The sequence below is a fragment of the Lissotriton vulgaris genome, chromosome 1_1, assembly GCF_964263255.1.
Source record: "Lissotriton vulgaris chromosome 1_1, aLisVul1.2, whole genome shotgun sequence".
NCBI lineage: Eukaryota > Metazoa > Chordata > Amphibia > Caudata > Salamandridae > Lissotriton > Lissotriton vulgaris.
In genome coordinates, this window is record NC_141685.1 from 434,433,525 (window position 1) to 434,454,187 (window position 20,663).

The 20,663-nt window shown below is 41.8% G+C and overlaps 1 protein-coding gene across 1 annotated transcript in view; it reads right to left on the reverse strand.

Moving 5' to 3' along the window:
* The window catches only part of LOC147747311 (cytochrome P450 2J2-like), a 341,726-nt gene that overhangs the window by 138,792 nt on the left and 182,271 nt on the right, over positions 1-20,663 (reverse strand). Inside the window, exon 7 of the mRNA XM_086953047.1 lies at positions 16,385-16,572. Coding sequence (XP_086809173.1) covers positions 16,385-16,572 — 188 coding nt within the window. The remainder of the gene's footprint in view (positions 1-16,384; positions 16,573-20,663) is intronic.

Below are 20,663 nucleotides of genomic sequence, written 5' to 3' on the forward strand. Positions count from 1 at the left end.
AGGCTTCCGGTGGGGAGCGGCTGCCATGATTGCTCGCGGAATGACCACGACGGAGCCACGAGATGGTGGTGCTCTCATGCTGACGCCAGCTTCAGTCTGAATGATCCAGAAACAAGGTGGGGCTTTCATCGTTTGGGAAAAAAAAATGTTTTAAACCAATGAAAAGTGTTATTTTTAGGTCATATGACCAAGCCTTCCATCTTTAGGAAACCAAAAGTAAAATGAACCAATGAAAAGTTTTATAAACAAGTCACATGACCTGTTATGCGGCATAGGGCTACAAAAAGCGTAGAAAATCCGTTGGCACGTGAGGCGGCGTCAGTAGCGGACCGATGTGCGAATAGGCCGAAGGCAGCACAACGCGCCGAGATTCGGATGGCACCGAGGTGGTGTCCAGCAAATTGCCGCACTGGTGTGGCCATCCTACAATGCTGCGCCGAAAGACGGCGTGTCCAGCTGAGTTTCTCCCGCTCTTGCGGTACAGTGACTCGAACGCGCCGAGATCCGGATGGCACCGAGGTGGTGTCCAGCAAATTGCCGCACTGGTGTGGCCATCCTACAATGCTGCGCCGAAAGACGGCGTGTCCAGCTGAGTTGCGGTCACTGTTGCGGTACAGTGACTCGAACGCGCCGAGATCCGGATGGCACCGAGGTGGTGTCCAGCAAATTTCCGCACTGGTGTGGCCATCCTACAATGCTGCGCCGAAAGACGGCGTGTCCAGCTAAGTTGCGGTCACTGTTGCGGTACAGTGACTCGAACGCGCCGAGATCCGGATGGCACCGAGGTGGTGACCAGCAAATTGCCGCACTGGTGTGGCCATCCTACAATGCTGCGCCGAAAGATGGCGTGTCCAGCTGAGTTGCGGTCACTCTTGCGGTACAGTGAGTCGAACGCGCCGAGATCTGGATGGCCCCGATGTTGTGTCCAGCAAGTTGCCGCACTGGTGTGGCCATCCTACAATGCTGCGCCGAAAGTCGGCGTGGGGTGCCCCGTTGGCTTATGAGGTGATGTCAGTAGTGGACCGATGTGTGAATAGGTCGGAACCAGCACAAGGCGCCAAGATCCGAATGGCAAGTCCTGGATGTTGAGTGCCTCAGTTGAGAGTTCTGAGCAGTGCTTGTAAGACTGTCTGAAGCTTATTTGCACCTGCTGCAGCTTCACTATTGCCCTGGTGTGGCCAAAGGTGGCACATGACATAGGCGGCCGGCTCCCGAGGTCCGGCGGAACTTTTTTCCTTTTCCTTTCTGCTTCTTTTCCTACAATCCGTTTCATCTGAAGACACGACCAGGTCCCTGAATGTGTGCAGGGGGACGCTATTGATTGAATGAAAATGGCGGCTTGACACAAAGCTGACTCAAGCGTTACTGTTGATGCTATACAGACAAAAATTGGTTTTCAGTTTGTACATTCTTCAGGTTTTTTTTTTTCCATCCAAGTCTGATTGAGAGTTTGTAGAAAAATGGCTTCAGATTTTCCACATACTACTCTTCAACATTCTTCCTAAATGTAACAATGTGAAACTCACTAGGAGAACGGCTGTTTCTGTTTCCTTTCAAAATGCTGCCAACAATATTTTCTGAATGGAAGACACCATCTTGTAGCATAAAGGGCCGAAAGGGGTTCTGGTCTGGCCGATGGTTGGTGGAGACATTTTGACTATATCTTGAACCTGCCCGGCCTCGCCCAAAATGGCGCCGGTATAAATGGGACTCGTAACTCCTTGCCCGCAAATGTATATCTAGAAAATGTTATTGTAAGTGGCCCTGTCGTATTTTAATTACAAAATGTACGTCCACCGATTCCGCAACTGTTAGACACCTTTGTTCTTGCAACCTAATGGCCCGCTCGTTACGTTCTTCTACAGTGTAAATGTCTCCTCATCATATACGATTTCAGTTTGCTCCGTGGCCGGCCCACGTGGTTATAGGCCCGTATTTGTATACTGACATTTTCACAATAAAGGTTTTTAAAACAAAACACGGTAGTAGTATTTACATTGGTAAAGTTTTTACTTTTAGTCACTGTTTTCGAATCAGTAAAGGCAAGTGAAATAAAGCAGTCCAATTACATGACGGATAAAAGGTATAATATGTAGGAACGCAGTAAAGATAAATGCTTAAGGGCAGTTGTGTTTTTAATGTCTGCAATATAAAGTGATCGATAAGAATCTGATAATCAGGCGTATCGGCGACTAAGACAGCAGGCCGAATCTCTTTTACTCAACGGCTCCGTCATGGAAGGAAGAAACGCCCTTTTTCTCGAAAAAGGAATATATTTTACTTACAAGACAGTTGTAAATTTTCCGGGAAAGTACATTAGCCTGGAATATTATAACATATGTTTGAAAAAAAAATATTGTTCGAAAACAATAAAAAGCGTAATTTTTAGGTCATATGACCAAGCTTTTCATCATTAAATTAACAAAAGTAAAATGAACCAATGAAAAGTTTTATTAACAAGTCACATGACCTGTTATGCTTACGTTACGCGCTGCGCGCCGCGCCTCGGATCACTTCCGGGTGCGGTAACGCGGCGTGTCATATAACGCATTACGCGACAACGTAGGTCAAGAATATAGTCAAAATGTCTCCACCAACCAGCGTTCGGAACACAACCCCTTTCAGCAGTCCAAAAAGTTCTGTTAAATGACAACAGAGGGGACAGGCAACAAGAACCATCAGTCAAAGAGGGGAGGGCAAGTTCTTCTCTTCCGGGTCATGTTGGGGCGCTACCGGAACTGATCGAATTGGTAGTCTACAGTGTTTCTGGATGTTTCAGACTAAAGCTGGCGTCAGCATGAGACCACTACCATCTCGTAGCTCCGTCGTGGCCATTCCACGAGCAATCATGGCAGCCGCTCCCCACCAGAAGCCTGCGGGAGTCGGAGGCCCCCAAGACTTTTGTAGAATCTTCACGGCTGAGGGGACGCTTTTCGAGAATGGGACCCAAGCCCTATCAGGGAAGCGTCCGAGTTCAAAGGTGTCCCAGGGCCATTTTAGTGGACCAGGCCCAAAACCGAAGAGCCGGCCGCCATTTTGAGAGTCCTGTGGCAGCCGCCTATCGCTGCACCGCAAGAGTGGGCGCAATTCAGCTGGATGGTGGGCAAGACGCTGTAGCCGCAAGAGTGGGCGCAACTCAGCTGGATGGGACAAGGTTCAGAATTGAAGAGTCATCAAAAGGCAAAAAGTTCCGCCGGACCCCGGGAGCCGGCCGCCTATGTCGGGGGCGATCTCAGGCTACACCAGTGCTATAAGACTTGGGGAGGGTGTCGGAGCCAAGCGTCTTCTCCGAGTCCATGGCCATCACACCGCCCCTCAGGGGCCTCCGTCAAGCTGTTTAGGAAGGTAACATATCACATTGTTTTCTAATGCAGTCAGGTCCACAAACGACACTCACTTACTTTGAGAATAGTGAAGCTGCAGTAGGTGGAAATAAGCTTCAGACAGTGTTACAAGCGCTGCTCAGAACTCTTAACTATGGTACCCAACATCCAGAACTTATGCCATTTGAGAATGGCAGTGACATCGAAGCAACTCAGGGACCAAAACCATTAACGTACTTTCACGTATGAAAATCTTACTTGGGGAGGGGGCAGGAGCGAAGCGCCCCCTCCCAGTCAGCGCCACCACACCGTATGTTGAAAATTTGAAGCCATCGTTCTACAAAGTCAACCAAACTTGGATTGAAAAATCTAGAAAAATGTACAAACTGAAAACCAGTTTTGGTCTGCATAGCATCAGTAGCAACGCTTGAGTCAGCTTTGTGTCAAGCCGCCATTTTGATTCAACAAAGCACAGGCATTGAAAAAGGCTCAAACTCAGAACTCTGAACTATGGCACCCAACATCCAGGAGCTTGCCATCCGGATCTTGGAGCCTTGTGCTGCTTTCGACCTATTCACACATCGGTCCACTACTGACATCATCTTATAAACCAACGTTATGTAAATAGTTTTTTAATAAAATGTTTTACCCTGTTTCTTTGCTGGTGTGTTGTCTATATTTTTAATATTTGCATAGGGTTTGTCGTTATTTTGTGCGGGATGGGTGATGGAGCCGAGCTGTCTTGCAGCCCTCATGGTGTGGAGCTCAGTTCATCTCACTATTTTCGTATTTCTCATGAAGGGTTGTTCCTAATATTTCTATTTTAGCGAGGTCAAAAAGAGATCCGATTAGTGGCCTACTGATTTTGCTCGATTACTTTTATTTTTTTACACGATTTTTCACTATCTGCAAAGACTAAACAGAGTATTGCGACTTTGTACTTGTTTGTAAATAGAGAATGATCCAAAGAGAACCAATTCTAAAACAGTAAATGCTTGGACAACAATCAATCAAATGGAGAGACAAGCAGGCACGACGGATTACAACGGGGGTAAAGGCCTGCGTTAACTACCCTTCAGTATCTGCAAAGAGAGAGTACTACTAAGACAAAAGAGGGGAGGGGGGGGGGGTGCAGCGTTCAAAGCACATCAGCGCGCATAAATACGAAAATGTTTTTATCTATCACGTACTTGACATTTTAAAGCTTTTCATATTTGCTATTAAAAAACCAATGAAATTCACAGAAAAAACCATAGGTTATAGTGGATATATAGTTAGGAATTTGCATTTACAAAACCTTGAAAATTCAATGAAAAAACCATTGGTTTTAGGCCATATATAGTTAGGGATTTGCATTTACAAAACCTTATTTTACTCGCATAAAACCATTGAAATTCCATATATAGTTATAAGCGCTAACTATATATCGCGCACCCGCAATCCACTGCTGATGATGTCACATATTACATCATTCATGACATGGTTAGTGACATCACTGATGACATCACTGATGACATCTCAAATGACATCACTGATGACATCACTGAAAACATCTCATTTGACATGACTGATAACATCACTGATGATATCATTCATGTGATAATACGATGAACCTCTTCAGACTCTAATATAACCTTAGATACAATCAGTGTAAACAGACACTCACAGACTGTCACTCATCCATGGAGTTACTCACACACCTAGTCAGTCATGCAAAGAATCAATCACACCTCCATTTCCTCAAATATACAGTTATACAAACTTTACTTATTCAAACATATACTAACACATATTTACTCTCTTATACAATCCCTGATACAAGTTCACAATGATCCATACAGCCACTCACACATTCACTGGCTCTTATGCACAGTTATTTATATATGTCAAATCTCACATGTACTGTGTTTTACATATGTACTTACTTTGACATGTAGCACTGAGATATCCATTCACTCACCAATACACTCATGCACACAGTCAACCGCCCATACAGCTGTTTCCACATGCACTTTTGAAACCATACATATAGTGAATCAACTGCTCACACATCTATGCACAGAGTCACACACCTCCCAGCCACCCACACACACACTCAGTATCCCATACAAATACTTGGGCAACCAATCAATAACCCATATAGTTACTCATATAGCTACTTATCAACACATGCAACAGTTTACAGAACAACAGACATAATGATGCACAAATTAAGACAGTTTAGTCACTAACCCATGCACTCAGTGAGACACATTTAATCACTCACTCATACAGTCAGTCATGCACCTACTAAATCCTTCATCCAGACACTTATATATCCACTCATTCTTCAATATGTAAGAGATATTTTAACTTTACAGAAACATACAGTCACTGGATGATGTCATCAGTGATGTCATTTGAGATGTCATCAGTGATGCCATCAGTGATGTCACTAACCATGTCATGAATGATGTAATATGTGACATCATCAGCAGTGGATTGCGGGTGCGCGATATATAGTTAGCGCTTATAACTATATATGGAATTTCAATGGTTTTATGCGAGTAAAATAAGGTTTTGTAAATGCAAATCCCTAACTATATATGGCCTAAAACCAATGTTTTTTTCATTGAATTTTCAAGGTTTTGTAAATGCAAATTCCTAACTATATATCCACTATAACCTATGTTTTTTTCTGTGAATATATATATATATATATATATATATATATATATATCTCTATATGAAAGGCTCGACAACTAAAAGTTGAAAATGTGACCATGTGTGGTGCTTCAAGTTGTCGAGCCTTTCATATAGAGATATATATATATATATATATATATATATATATATATATATATATATATATATATATATATATATATATATATATATGAAAGGCTCGACAACTTGAAGCACCACACATGGTCACATTTTCAACTTTTATTAGAACAGGGCAGTGGGACCAAATCGTCAAATATATATTTTATGGAGTAATAAATCTTTGATCTTGGTAACCCTGGAGTTTGCTGTGTGATCCTTGTCCGAGTGCCCGTGAGGAACGCCGCTACGTTTTGCATATTGATTCCGGCTGCTCCGCCGGCTCGAGCCACACCCACGAAGGCGAAGGGTTGCAGCAGGAGCGCTGTCCAAGTGTAATATATATATATATCCATCCAGAGAGCGAGCTGTTTATACCTATAAATCAATGTAGATTTATTTTAGTGATATATAGATATATACTACACCAGAAGCCCATGTTAGATGTGAAGACATCTAACATGGGCTTCGATTGGAATTCCATAGAGCATATTATCAAGCCCATTATCGCCGCTTTATCAGCAGTTTTCTGCCGATAAAGCTGCGATCATTTTATCTCCTGACTTGATAATATGCTCCTTAGTATGCCCTGTGCAAGATTTTCAGTTGAATAAGTTTGTTGGGAGGTAATTTTGATGGCTACCAACTCCAGCAGGATTATAACAGTAAATCCATGGTTACGTGTTGTTTCATCAGGGGACTTTGATGTCCTAAAAACTCTCCTTCCATGTCCAACTCATAATGGGGCATTTTCTCCCTTGAAGCCAAAGAGATACCAATGAGCCGGGTGTTGATAATACTGGGTTATGGGTCAGCAGAATTACCGCCCAAAATTGCAGGCCATTTTTGAATCGGTCTCATAATGGGAATAGGTAGGAGAAGGCATGTATGCCCCAAGTAGCCTTGCAATATGCCCCTCACACATGGTCAGTATGAGTTTTATAATAATGCGTGTAAGTGGTGCACATTTATTTATAGGGTAGACTGAGGGCAAGCTGCAATTCTGAAGATGCAATATACGATACAGGTAAATAAATTTGTTTATCTTTTGTGATGCTAATAAGGAGCAATGCAGTCACATTTAGTAAAGCACCTTACGCCAGTTGGCAGCTCACTCCTGAAAGTCTGCAATATAACAGACCAAATGGGCATCGACTCAGTACAGTTAATGGGCATTAACCCAAACAAAATGGCTATGAATGCAAAGTTCTCTTGGCTACAAAGCCAGGACTGGCAAAAAATGTCAGTTACGGAAGGCACAGCCACTTGGCAGCTATGCCTTGATTTTACTACAACAGACTCCCATCGCTAGCACACACATCAATTCTATTGTAGCATTAAGGGGATACAACAACCCCTGCTCCCGCAGTCTGGACCTTCTCTTCATGTTGTCATTACTGGGTATTGTGGTAACATCAGCAAAAGTGTCCCTAGTTGCAGGGCTGAGCAAGGAAGGTTTGGGGATAGGATTTCTTCACCCTATGAAATTTGCAAACTATCCAATCAGTTGTGCACTTAACAACACAAGTTTCAAATAAGCTTGCTGAACAGCTTTATGCTCCACAGCAGGTTCTAAAGGGCCATTGATAATTTGAATACTCACATGGTGTGCGAAACAAGACTAATGGGCATATTACCAACAACTAGCGATATTCATCTCTAAATGGGCTTAGCGAAATTTTTTCTATCGCCGTGCTACGCCTGATTTTATCGCAGAGATAACTTGCTATCAGCAACATTTATCTCAAATGCGATAACATTTCAGACGCTAGCGGTGAAATGCTTGAATATCGCTGGTAATCCAGCGATATTCGCGCATTATCGCTAATGAGGACTTAGTCATAATATCCAACTCCCTTTGGATATAATGGCTAAGAACTGGTCTGAGCAGGCGTTAGTTTTTGGAGATATTCGCGCTTAGCGCGAATATTTCCATCGCTACGCCTGCCTTGCTAATAGGCGATAGCAACGTTAGCGACTGCTTTCAGTCGCTAACAGGTTGGGTACGCCCACTTTGCATGTCATTAGCGATAAATATTGCTGACATGCAAAACGGGTACCAAACCGATCGCTATCGCCTAAAAGCTGTCGCTAACTGCTGTTAGCGACAGCTTGCTAATAGGGCGATAGAATTATCGCCGCTTAGCGGCCGAAAACGGCAGCTAAAGCGTCGACAATCACATTTCAGCCGCCTTGGTAATATGCCCCTAAGCCCGCCCCAGGTGCGTTGGCGGCTTCTCACCTGCAAAAATGTGTAATACTGAGAAAAAATGTTTTGCTTCACTGAGACCCCTTTTAAAGGTGGTTTAAACACTTGATGAATAAAGAGCAGAACACTCATCATACTTTGCACACAGATAGGCTTTTCCAAGATGTCAATTTCACTAATTTCACCATCGTACAGCTCTCATTTATTCTATTATTATTAACAATACATTGTATGGAGGGCATCACTTATCAGACACAACTTTTCTGCCCATCATGATGAATGGCTCGGTGCCATGATTGGGGAGGGGGCGCAAATAATGTAAAAAGCCCATACCCTCATACGTCTCAGCTTCCTGCTAGTTCTAGGTCACCCCCACTATATTGGCAGATCAATCACTCACGTACCCTGTCTTTCTCTCGCTCTTTTTCTCACTTGTACATATTTTTAAAGTTGCTGAAATCAACATTCTTAGCAAACTGTGTGGCCCAAGGCTGATTAACTCTGGGGCTTTGAAACGGTGCTAAATAGGTCAGATGTCTAAGCCCACGGGCTGCACTAGATCTTTCAAACTCCTTATAGAATTGCATAAAGCATATTCAAGGTCAACACACATTTTTCCTCAGAACAATGTCTACTATTACACAGACCATTACACATTTAAGTAAATATTCAAGAGCTAGAGTCTTCTGCGAAAAATATAAAACAAAGCAGCACTTTCATTTTTGAAATCCTTACAGTTCCAACTGTTTGAGGATGGTGTATACATGGCTCTGTTTCTAAACCACATTTGCTCCAACCCTTGAAACTAGCTCAACTCTGACTATAGAACCTTCTTCCCTTTAATCCCCACCCTTCAGCCACCCATGTTCCTATCCTGCTCACTGCCGTGCTGAGGCTTGTGTCACAACCAATGGCCTCAGGTCGTGACCTGTTGCTGCCTGCATTGAAGCCCGGTTCAAAGCCTGCAGCCGACCTTTAACCCCTGGCAACTGTGGTTTAAAGAACAGATTTTATTTTATACATTTTGTAAATTAGAATTTCCACTCGGCCTGCAGCCTCCTAAGTAAATGTGACACATTGAAACAAACAACATGCTTCAGCTACTTTTCCCTAAACCACAACAGAGGTCCTTTAGCCATCACAGTTAAAAGAAATAGCTGTCCCTCCGACACCCCTATTTTACACACACATTTTAATAATTACAGGTCACATGACTCCCCCAGGATCCCCCACCCCTCCCCGGAAGTGACATAATTACAGGTGAGGACCCCGAGGTGCCTGGAAGTTCCGGTAACTGAAGTGACAACAGTCACTTTTTACTTAATGTAGAAGGTATCACCAATTACTACTGAAGTGACCAGTGTCATAGGAGAAAAAGAGAAGCAGGACAAGGACTGGTAAAGTAGAATCAGGAACAAAAGTATGTTGATGGTAGAGCGCTTTCCTTCCCAGTAGGTGTACTACTGGGTGCCTGGACTTGAGCCGCTGTCCCCATATATAATGATGGGCCTCTCTACTAAAGAAGGCAAGGGGAACACAATTATCAGTTACATAGAATAATAAATTAATGTCAGAATGTATGTTCTTTCAATCCTTTTAATTTTTATAGTTCTGTTAAAGTTTTGATGATTTGGAGAGCCCTTAGGACTTCTTCTAGAGCTGGAATTAGATATTAGCACACTACAGTATTACTCTTAATTGGAGTATACACATGTTGTAATTGGTGTATAGAAAATGTGACAGTTGTTTAAAATTTCTGTAAGGCTTTGCATTTACTTATAAAATATATAGAGTAAGGTAACAAGAAAACACCAAAAGAAACATTAATGGGACTGAAGCAAATATGTGTTCAAGTTGTCAGCACCGTCAAGGTGTGGAAATTAAGTATATCTAATGCCTTTCTTCTAAAAAGTAGAAAGAAGAGAGTGAAAAGACCCTTCCATTGGCAGTCTTCTCATTTAAAATATTTAGGTATTCTTGTGAATAAGGGGACAGAAGCCATGGTTCCGGATAATATAAATCCTTTACTTACCCAACCGCAACATGATTTCGATAAGTGGAAAATCTTGGGCTTATCTTTGTGGGGTAGAGTACAAGCTGTGAAAATGGTCACTCTTCCACGTTTTCTTTACACACTAGGAATGCTTCCTCTCCATATTCAGTTATCCACACTACATCTCATAGATTCTAAGATTAAATCCTTTATATAGGGCCCCATTAAACCCCGTTTAGCCATCAATAAAAGTATTGCCCATCATTCCAATGGTGGTCTGAGTCTCCCCTCAATTGAACACTATTCAATTGCATTACAATTATCCATGCTTCACGGTAACTCTAACAAGCTACAATGGGTACATACTGAAAGATTTCTCTTATCCTCTGAATTGGGTCTTTCAGCCTTATATGGGTCAAGTACCAGCCGTCTTGATCCCCGTAATCCTATGCTATCTGCAATGCGTAAAATTTGGCAAAGGTCACACAGTATTTTAGGCTTTAATCCACGTCTGCATGTAAAGGCCCCAGTATGAAATAACTCTGGAATACGCATTAAAGGGAAAACTCTCTTCTGGCCTACATGGAAGTCGGCGGGTATCCGGACTTTAGATCAGATTCTTCAGAATGGAGACCTAAAATCCTTTCCACAAAAGGTTGAGGAGTTAATTCTTCCCCTATCACAAAAGGATAACTATTTACAGTTATATAACTGTCTTCTTGAGGCTTTAGGTTTGAAACCCTGGACACTGCAAATTTCATCAATAACATTCCATCTTCATACTTGGAGGAGGCACATAGGGGTTATCTCTGGTCTGTACAAAACACTCACAACACAATTATTTTCTTATCCTTTATCTCATGACCTTCGTTCCAGATGGCAATCACGCCTAGGACTTTCCTATGAAAATGAACAATGGACAACCTTACTGGAAAACTTAGTTAAAGGTGCCGAGAGGCTCACTTAAAATTTTGTATATTTAAAATAAAACATGACTGGCACTGGTCTCCGGTAAAGCAGGCCTATTACAGCATACTAATTGTTGGAGATGTAATGTCTCTGGTAGTGACATTGTGCATATCATATGCAATTGTCCCGTGGTGAAACTTTACTGGTTATATATAGGTCGATTTCTGCGTAACATCGTCCTCTCACCAGCAACAATTTTACTGCATGATTTACAGGATTCCCCTACCTTTTCCAAACCGCAATGTCGTTCAGTTCACACTGCATTAGCTACTGCTGAAATTTGTATACTAATACAATGGAAATCCTCATCTCCGCCATCACAAGAGACTTGGTAGCATCAATGATCCAAATTCCTCACATGAGAGAGTCATTTATAACATTCAAGATCAAACTGAGTTGTTTATACAGGTATGGGATCCTTTCCTGCAGGTAAAAGATATCTGTTGCTAACCTTACTTCTTAGATTATTTTGTTCATTATATTGTATTGACCTTTGGGTACTGTTAGTTCAATGACTTATGACTATGCTGTATTGTCTTCAATTAGTCAACCTTTTACTAGTATATTTATACTTACTACTGGTGTGATTCTGTATTCTTTATAATGCATTCCCTCATAATATTCCAAATGAATTCTTTTAATGAAATATGTAACTTATGTTTTACTAGCTTGACATTCTATTATTTTCCACTTTTATTGATTTGTTGTCAAATTATTGGTTTAATGCTTTACTATTTTATATTCACTATTTAATATTTAAGGATGTTTGTATTTCCTTTATTTGATATATGTTTTGCCCCTAATTTCCTTATTTATTTATTTTTTCTGCTATTCTGTGGATTTTGATACATTTGCTTTTATATTTACAAATATATTCATTATTTTTTCTCTACTATAACGTATTTTAAGATATACAATGTTTTCATATATTTATTTACTGTATTTAAGAAATGCTAATCAAAAATTACAACACAAAAAAAAGAGAGTGAAAAGTGTGTGTAATCCAAATCCAGTATGTGAAGAAAGGTAAAACGAGTGCTGAATATAAAAGTAGATTATGTTGATTAGAATATGTTATAATTACCCAATAGAGAGCAGCAGTAGTATAGAGTGTCGGTTAGTTCTTAGTTCTGGTGGAAGATGAGATGGAAGGACGGAATATTAAAATGTGTATCCCATATGGTTTGCAAACTATATATATATATATATATGCAAAACACTCCTTCCAAACCCCCGAACTCCCAGTTGCTCGGAGCCTATCGACGATTTAGGAAAGATGAGCCGACCCAAATTTGCAAGTGAGCAATTAGTGATTTATTGTTCGTGAAGTTCGCCCTGCCAGCATAACGGTTCGGCCTGCCCAGAGGCCTTGATCACATATATATGTGATCAAGGCCAACTTGGCTGGCCGAAACGCGTAATGGCAGGTTGTGGGAGCACAGAAGCAGAAAATAAAAACAACGAAATCACTCTAATTGGAGTTCGTGTTTCTCTTCATCGCTGTTTGGAGGTTGGGGAGTTCTTGGATTACGTAATATATAAATAAATATATATATAAATATATATACATATATATTTATATAAATATATATATATATATATATATATATATATATATATATATATATATATATATATATATATATAAGCGGTATGCCAGGAAACTTACATCACTCTGAACAGCAGCAATAAAAAGAAAGGCATCACCCACCTGAGGGTTACACCATCACGGCAAGCACTACACTACAAGACCCAGCATGCCATTAAGCGCAGACAGCCCGTGGGGGTGGCCACTGGATGGCGAAGTTAGCTTAAGGAGCCGAGCTGAATAGTGACTGCTAAGCCTGTGTGAAGCCTGGCCCCCTTCCCTGACGAAGGTCGAAGTGTATCGACCGAAATGCATCGGAATTCTGGCCGCGCTGCAACATGAGAAATAAATGGTTTGAAGAGACGAAATTGTGTGCGGCTCTCCTCCTTTCTTCTTCAAAGAGCCGGTTTGATGTTAAGAGGCTGTCCTGCCTCGAGCCAGGCACCGCCTGCAAGAGCGCCTATACTGCCCGACTTCAAAGGACAAACACTCCGTTCCCGCGCAAGCACCAGGGCAGATGGCAGCCGCCAAGGACCGGACTTTGGCAAGGCTCCTGACAACCCAAAAGCGGTATGCCAGGAAATTTACGTCACTCTGAACAGCAGCTATAAAAAGAAAGGCATCACCCACCTGAGGGTTACACCATCACGGCAAGCACTACACTACAAGACCCAGCATGCCATTAAGCGCAGACAGCCCGTGGGGGTGGCCACTGGATGGCGAAGTTAGCTTAAGGAGCCGAGCTGAATAGTGACTGCTAAGCCTGTGTGAAGCCTGGCCCCCTTCCCTGACGAAGGTCGAAGTGTATCGACCGAAATGCATCGGAATTCTGGCCACTTTGCAACATGAGAAATAAATGGTTTCAAGAGACGAAATTGTGTGCGGCTCACCTCCTTTCTTCTTGATAGAGCCGGGTTGATATATATATATATAAATATATATATAAATATATGTGTACACACACACACACATTAGGTTACTGTACATAAGGAATAGTATCACTTACTGTGAGAGTAGAGCTCATATGATGGACAAGTTGTGATGCAGATATGTCAGGAGTCGAGAAATGTGAGGTGGGAGAAAAAAATGTGAGGTAAGAGAGAAAGATGGTGGTGACAATGTACTAAAGTGTAATGAAATGGGAGTTCGGTCAACTAACAAATAATTGCAATTATTTAGAGTATGATGGTTGAATCAATGTTCAAACTAGAGGTTTCTGACCATTTGAAGAGAAATAAATCATGTAACTGGTCCAGGCTGCAATAAGCCGGATCAGCATGTAGAAGCTTCAAAACCATATGCGTGTAACAGCTGTTGATGAAGAAAACAATAGAAAAATGTGGGTCTCTGTGCTGGTGCGGGTGGTGAGGATCTAGCAGGATGGCCACTCTCCTTCAAGTGCATAAGGCCCAGGGACTAAATCAGTGGTAACAGCTGAGGGATATGCCCGGGTATGTCTCCCTGATGTGAACAATGCCTTACAATCCTCGGGGTGACTTAGATGCCTCCACACCTGTGGAAACAAAGAGGGGTCTCACATGGTTAAAAGATAGTACAAAGTGTAGGTGGTGGGCCTCCAAAAAACCTACTGGTACGCTGAATGTCAAACATGGGCTTCCTCTTTGTGCAATCATGGGATCCCAGTCAAGAGAGGAGTATGTTCATATAGTGCACACAGTCCAAGATGGTGGTCTCTCTATTGGTAGCTATTGGAAACATCCGGATTCAAGATGTGGATGAGCGTCTTACTATTAGGTCAGTTCCTGTTTTGGCATACAAATGGCAGAGCTTGAAAAGGCAACATGCATAGCAACACTTAATTCCCTGATGATTTTTTATTTTGTTCTTTACCCAATTGCTACCCATTTGTACCCCTGATTTTCCCCAGCCGATTGAATTGTTTTTAGGGAATTATCTTCTTTGATCTGCTGTTTTCTTAGCATCTTAGACAGTTCGGTATCCTGAAGAATTTTATGTATACATTGTTCCATAATTGTTTACATTGGGCCGTGCTCAAATCTGACAGGGCAAATCAAAAGTTTCATATTATTGTGTCTGCGCTTCCACTCTGTTCAATGCCTATTTTAGATCAGAAGGTACTTAGTTTTCTTAGTATGCACAGTATCTTCATGTCATTCTAATCCTCCCCTTGGTGATAGTCACTGTGAAAACCTCTGCAGGATTAAATCCAAAATAATATTTCCAATGTCCACTTTGTCATTCTACAGAGACATAGCTTTTGGTGAATACAGCCGTAGTCCTAGGACTAGTGGGTTTCTCTATTGTGTTACTCTGAGAGCTGGGAGATTCAAGAGACTCTGCTGCCTATGCAGTTCTCAGAGAGTTGGTTTCAGAAGCAGTAGGATATTATCCTTTCTGTTTAGCTTCTGATCTGCTTTCCCCATCAGCAGGAACAAAACACTTTATACCCCCCAAAAACATCCAAACATATCAACAGGAAGCATAAAACATAAACTAATATTTTGTAGACTGAAGATCTGTAGGAGCTCAACTAACACACATTCTCACAATAGACCCATTAATTCAAATTTTGAATTGTCAAAAATTCAATGTATTCATTTATGTGTTCTATAATTTGGTCTGCTGTTTTGTCCGACTAAACACTACTCAGTATATCATAGTACAGGAGTTGAGCATTAAATACATTAAATGCATGTAGTCTAGTCAAGTAGAGGACTTGAAGAATATGATTAATCTCTGTCATAAGCTCTATTATAAAATTGTACATCAAGCCCCAGTGTTCCTTTTGTAGCACAGTACATTTAATAGTAGCAACAAGTTAACAAGTTGCTATTGTAATAAATGTTGAAAATCTGACTTTGCTAGCCAATTAGCTACAGGTAGTTGGTGATTTAACAGTAGGTAGGTAAATATGATTAACCTCAACTATTACAGCTTGGATTCCAAAACTACTAGACTGAAGTGTTTGCTACAACTGAAGTGAATACAATGCACTTCATGCTAATGTTTAGATTCAATATGGAGTCGTCATTTTTTGCCACTTTTAATGAAAAGAGATATGTATCTGAAATCTGCTTTGAGGTCATCAAAAGTATTAGTTGTGCCCTGTTTAAAAGATGGGGATAGACCCTGTCACATACATATGTAATTATTTGGTATACAAGAAATTAGAGGGGTTGATAGGACAAAAAGATCAAGCCAACAGTGGCCATTTTGTCTGCATAACTAGTATATCAGAACAGATAGGTATCCCAGGAATAACTAGTGCCTTAGAAAAGATAAGTATCCCAGGAAAACATGCACCACCAACGTCTTTTATTATGGGAGTTAATTCCAAATTCAGGAGATGAATAAATTCTATTGACTTGCAAGTTTGTGATGGCATGTGTTTGCTTGAAAGATTTCAAGTTAAAGGTGAGAAAAATGACACAATCCACACAGAGTGCCACATCAAACATTATTCTATCAGCTTATCTCTTAAACATGTTTAACCATTACATTTATATAAAAATTGTCACCTTTGGCAAATAGAAGCCTCCTACTGTTGCATCACTGGTTGATAGTCTAGGAACACCAAAGGACAATATGTTGCTGAATCGTTGCACCTCATGAATCACTGCATTAGTATACGGCATGCTCTTTCGGTTTTCCATCACTGGCTGTCTAGCATGTCCAATCACTCGGTCAATCTCTTCTTGAACTTTCTCTTAAAGAATTTAACAAATGTACATGTAACTATTAGACTTTACTGGGCATAATAGAAGAACAAGACAATGGTATTACATGTAAACAGCAAGCTGATAGTTCACATTGAAAGCAATTTTAAAAAAAGACAAAGAAGCATATCCCGAGTCATTGAAAATTACTGATGTTGTAATTAGATTAGATATACTGATGAAAACATTGACGAAAGGAGCAAAAGTAATTAATAACAATAGCAAAGTGTTACATATTTGAAGATTTATAAAAGCCTATTTAGAAAATTGGAAATTAAATTGAGATCTCTATTAGCAATTGAGAAAGAAATTAAAATAATTATAGGATGATATGATTTTCATGTTGACCATACAACATCTAATTAGTTAAGATTGTAGTACCGTCAAATACAGGTAAGAAACCCCATCTATGAACTACCAACCAAAAGCCACGAAAAGATAAACCTGAAGTGTAAGAGATCGTTTCTTTCTCAGTACTAAAGCTATAAAAAGATCTGATATACATTTTTCACCACAGCATTTCATTTTCTTTTTTTTTTTATTTCAAATCATTTTTATTTCAAATCAAAAACAAAAACAAAGTAGAAGACAATACAGTACAATAAGGATCAAAGAGGTAAAAAGGATATTACAATGATTCATCATATGCGAGACCTGAACAAGCAGGGAAAAGAAAAGGAAAATGGTGGGTGAATCATTGACTCATTAGTGTTGTGGATTTCATTTTCTAATGTAAATTATGTTTGGCAAACAAGTCACTTGGCTTCCTATTTTAATGTAACACCCATGTTTAGACCCTCCACTGGTTGTTCATTTCTATGTCAACCTTTTTCTTTTTGCCAGGTGTGGAGACACCAAAATTGACCGAAGCTGATACAAAGTATTGATCTGGGATTCTCATTCCAGAGTAGAACCTGTTTTGTGTTGAAACATTGCTCTAAAGTTATGGAAAGTAGTGCTCCGCAGTGCTTAGCATTACTTTGCATCAAAGGTGCATCTCATTGGTGGTACAAGGAAATTACAATTCAACCACCCATGGCTATTGACTATCTACTACAATCAGTACAGGCTTTAAGTGAAAAAAATATATGCCTTCCTTGTAGTGTAGTTCCTAGGAGTCCCCAGGACCTGCGCATTTTGGATGACCTAAACTCAGGGCTTGGCGTCCAAACAGACTCCGGACACCCCCACAGTTAGACCAGCTAGCTCTACAGTGCCATACCACCCCTGTGTATCTTACATTGGTGTTGGTAGTTTCTGGCAACCACTGAACATGACAACCCAGATTCCTCAGGGATCATGGAAAACAGTACAGTATTTTTTGCCCAGCCCCTCAGACAGTACACAGGATGGCGATTAGGACCTTTTCAATAAGTATTTATTGGTCCAGAGTCAGTCTTGTGTGAAACATATGTGTTGCAACAATCAGGAGACAGAAGCATACGAAAGAAATCGCAAGTACCAATATGGTAAACAGTAGATACATTTCTACCATAGTGCTAAGAAGATGAACGTATGCAGTTCAGACAAGACAATAGCACTTGCATACTCCTATAATGCGCACCCTACATAATTTGCCTAAATGTACGTAGCCTAGATATGTAAGTGTAGCATGTAGATGTGTAAACGTATATAGTTGGTCAAGAATCCCCTAGGGAAGCTCCAACCCCCTCACCTGTTGGTAAAGAATGAAGGACCCCGTCTCTGCTCCGAGGAGGACACCCCACGAGGGATGTCAGAGCGCTGCGTGCCGAAGACTCTGCATGCAGGACCCCGTGTCAGCGTGGAAGGAATTCTCCTCTCATTTGCAGGGGGAATAAGGGTCTTATATACTAGAGTGGTCACTCGAGGATTTCTTCTAGAATCAATATGTTGTGAAAACAATCATAAACGTTTTGCAAACAATCATAAATGTTTTTCAAAACAATGCAATCATGCACAGTGGGCCGGTTGGCTAAGGATGAAAAAAAGTGGTTACCCTTATACAGAATAATTATGCAGTGCCGGGGGGGGGCATGTTTATGTACATCAGGTACAGTGTTGTTTTGATAATATACTATGAGCCTGTTCACGAAGAGACAGAGCAAACTACTAGGTAAAAGGTCACCATTCAGAACCTTTATTGTCGTGTGGATGGGACAATGCATGTAAAAAGTGGCATACATGACAGGACTAGCCTAACGAACATGACACCCTGAGGCAGGCTCAAAGCAGGAGAACATTTTCTTTTTCTCCAAAATTTATAGCATTTTTCTCCAAAATTTATAGCATGCCTCTCTGTACTCTGTACTAGAATGTTACCTGCTAGACTCATACAAACACTTTTGGACTAAAGTGCAAAGGTGTGTGCGTGGCCCTCCGTAGCCTGAAAGTGTGACTGTGCTAGTCAAAAGAGAAGCAGCACTAGTTCTTGATACACATTGGGGCATATTCTCAAGGACTTATCGCCGAGTTATCAGCACTTTATTGCAGCCAAAGTGTCAATAAAGTTATTGCCCCATTCACAAGCTGGTGCTAACAGTCGATATCACCAGTTTACTTGCGATAGCAGCCGCAAAAAACATCGCCACATATGATCCCGACAACTATCGCTAATGAGATGCAGAGTAGGCGTTCCCATGCAAAAAACTGCAACAACACCACTCCACAACATTCTCAACAACCAGCCAGTTCAGCGATAAGATCCCAAAACAGGTGATAAGGCACGTTAGCAGCAGGAATTTAACACCTGCTCTTACGTGGTGTAAAGTCGGACGACAACCGGCACCAGAAAAGGGAGCCCCGCCCAGAGCAACACCTGAAGAACAGCAGATGCCATGGAGCTACTGATCATGCAGCCCGGAGCCCCAAGAGGGCCACAAAACCCACCACCACCACACCCAGGACCCCCTCACCCCTGGCCCTCTACCCCGGGCATCCCCCGGACAAAGATATGTTACAGCAACTTCACGAAATCATGCACAAAACAATTTGCCTGATGTCGCACAATCACAACACTTAACATGCATGTGTGGTCAGAAAAAAGAGATTGACTCATTCAATTTTTAATTACCAAACAAAACATTTTATTCAAATAAACTCAAAACAACTATTTTGAAGAGTGATGGTGGGTCTTCTCAGGACAATCGGTAGGTCACAGCCTGCAAGACAAAATTCTAGATAAGAAGGTGTGTCATGCGCTCAGCAAAGGATAGAGAGAAAGCGAAGGAGAGAAAGAGATAGACAGAGGGAGAGAAAGAGAGAGAGAGAGAGCGACAGAGAGAGAAAGAGGGAAAGAGATCGAGAGAGAGAGAAAGAGAAAGAGAAGGCAAGAGAAAGAGAGGGAGAGGGAGAGAGAGTCCCAACACAGTGGACGCAGGCCTCACTACTCACCTGCTGCCACCGGTGTGTCTCCAACCACGTGCTGGTATGCACTACAGTTCACCAGCTCCCTCATCTGAAACCGAGTCCCGATTTATGAATGGCAGAGTAAATACAATTGCACACACCACCATTGCTGCCTGTTCCTGCGCACACAAGCTGCTGCACCCCAACCTCTCCCGCCGCCCAGCGGTGACTGCCCTCCCCTGTGCACCCAGACCTCACTGCTCACCTTCCGCCACCGGCTTGTCTCCAAGAGGACCCGCCACGTGCCGGTGCAAGCCCCAAGCCCGGGGCCCGCACACATGGCACCCTCCACATCATGCAGCCCGCTCCGCGGGCCACCAGGTCACACACTTGATTCTGGGTCTTGATTTTGCTATGGCAGAGATCATATCAGTGCACACGTCATCATCGCAGGCTCCTCAGCCCTTTAGGTGCCACTATTTCTGTGACCCGCGAGGCAACTCCACATGCGGGTACGTCAGCACTGCCCGCTGGCTCAGAAGAAAGAAAGAGAAAGAAGAAAGAAAATAGATTTATAAAGCGCATGGCTGCCCGAGAGCGTCCCAGCGCTATAGAACAAGAACAGCTGAGGAGGGCGCTAGAATTTAGGAGTCCAGAGGAAATAAAAAAGTTTTGAGGAGCTTGCGAAACCTCAGATAGGAAGGTTCAGCCCGAATCCTGACCGGGAGAGCATTCCATAGGGTGGCCGCGTTCA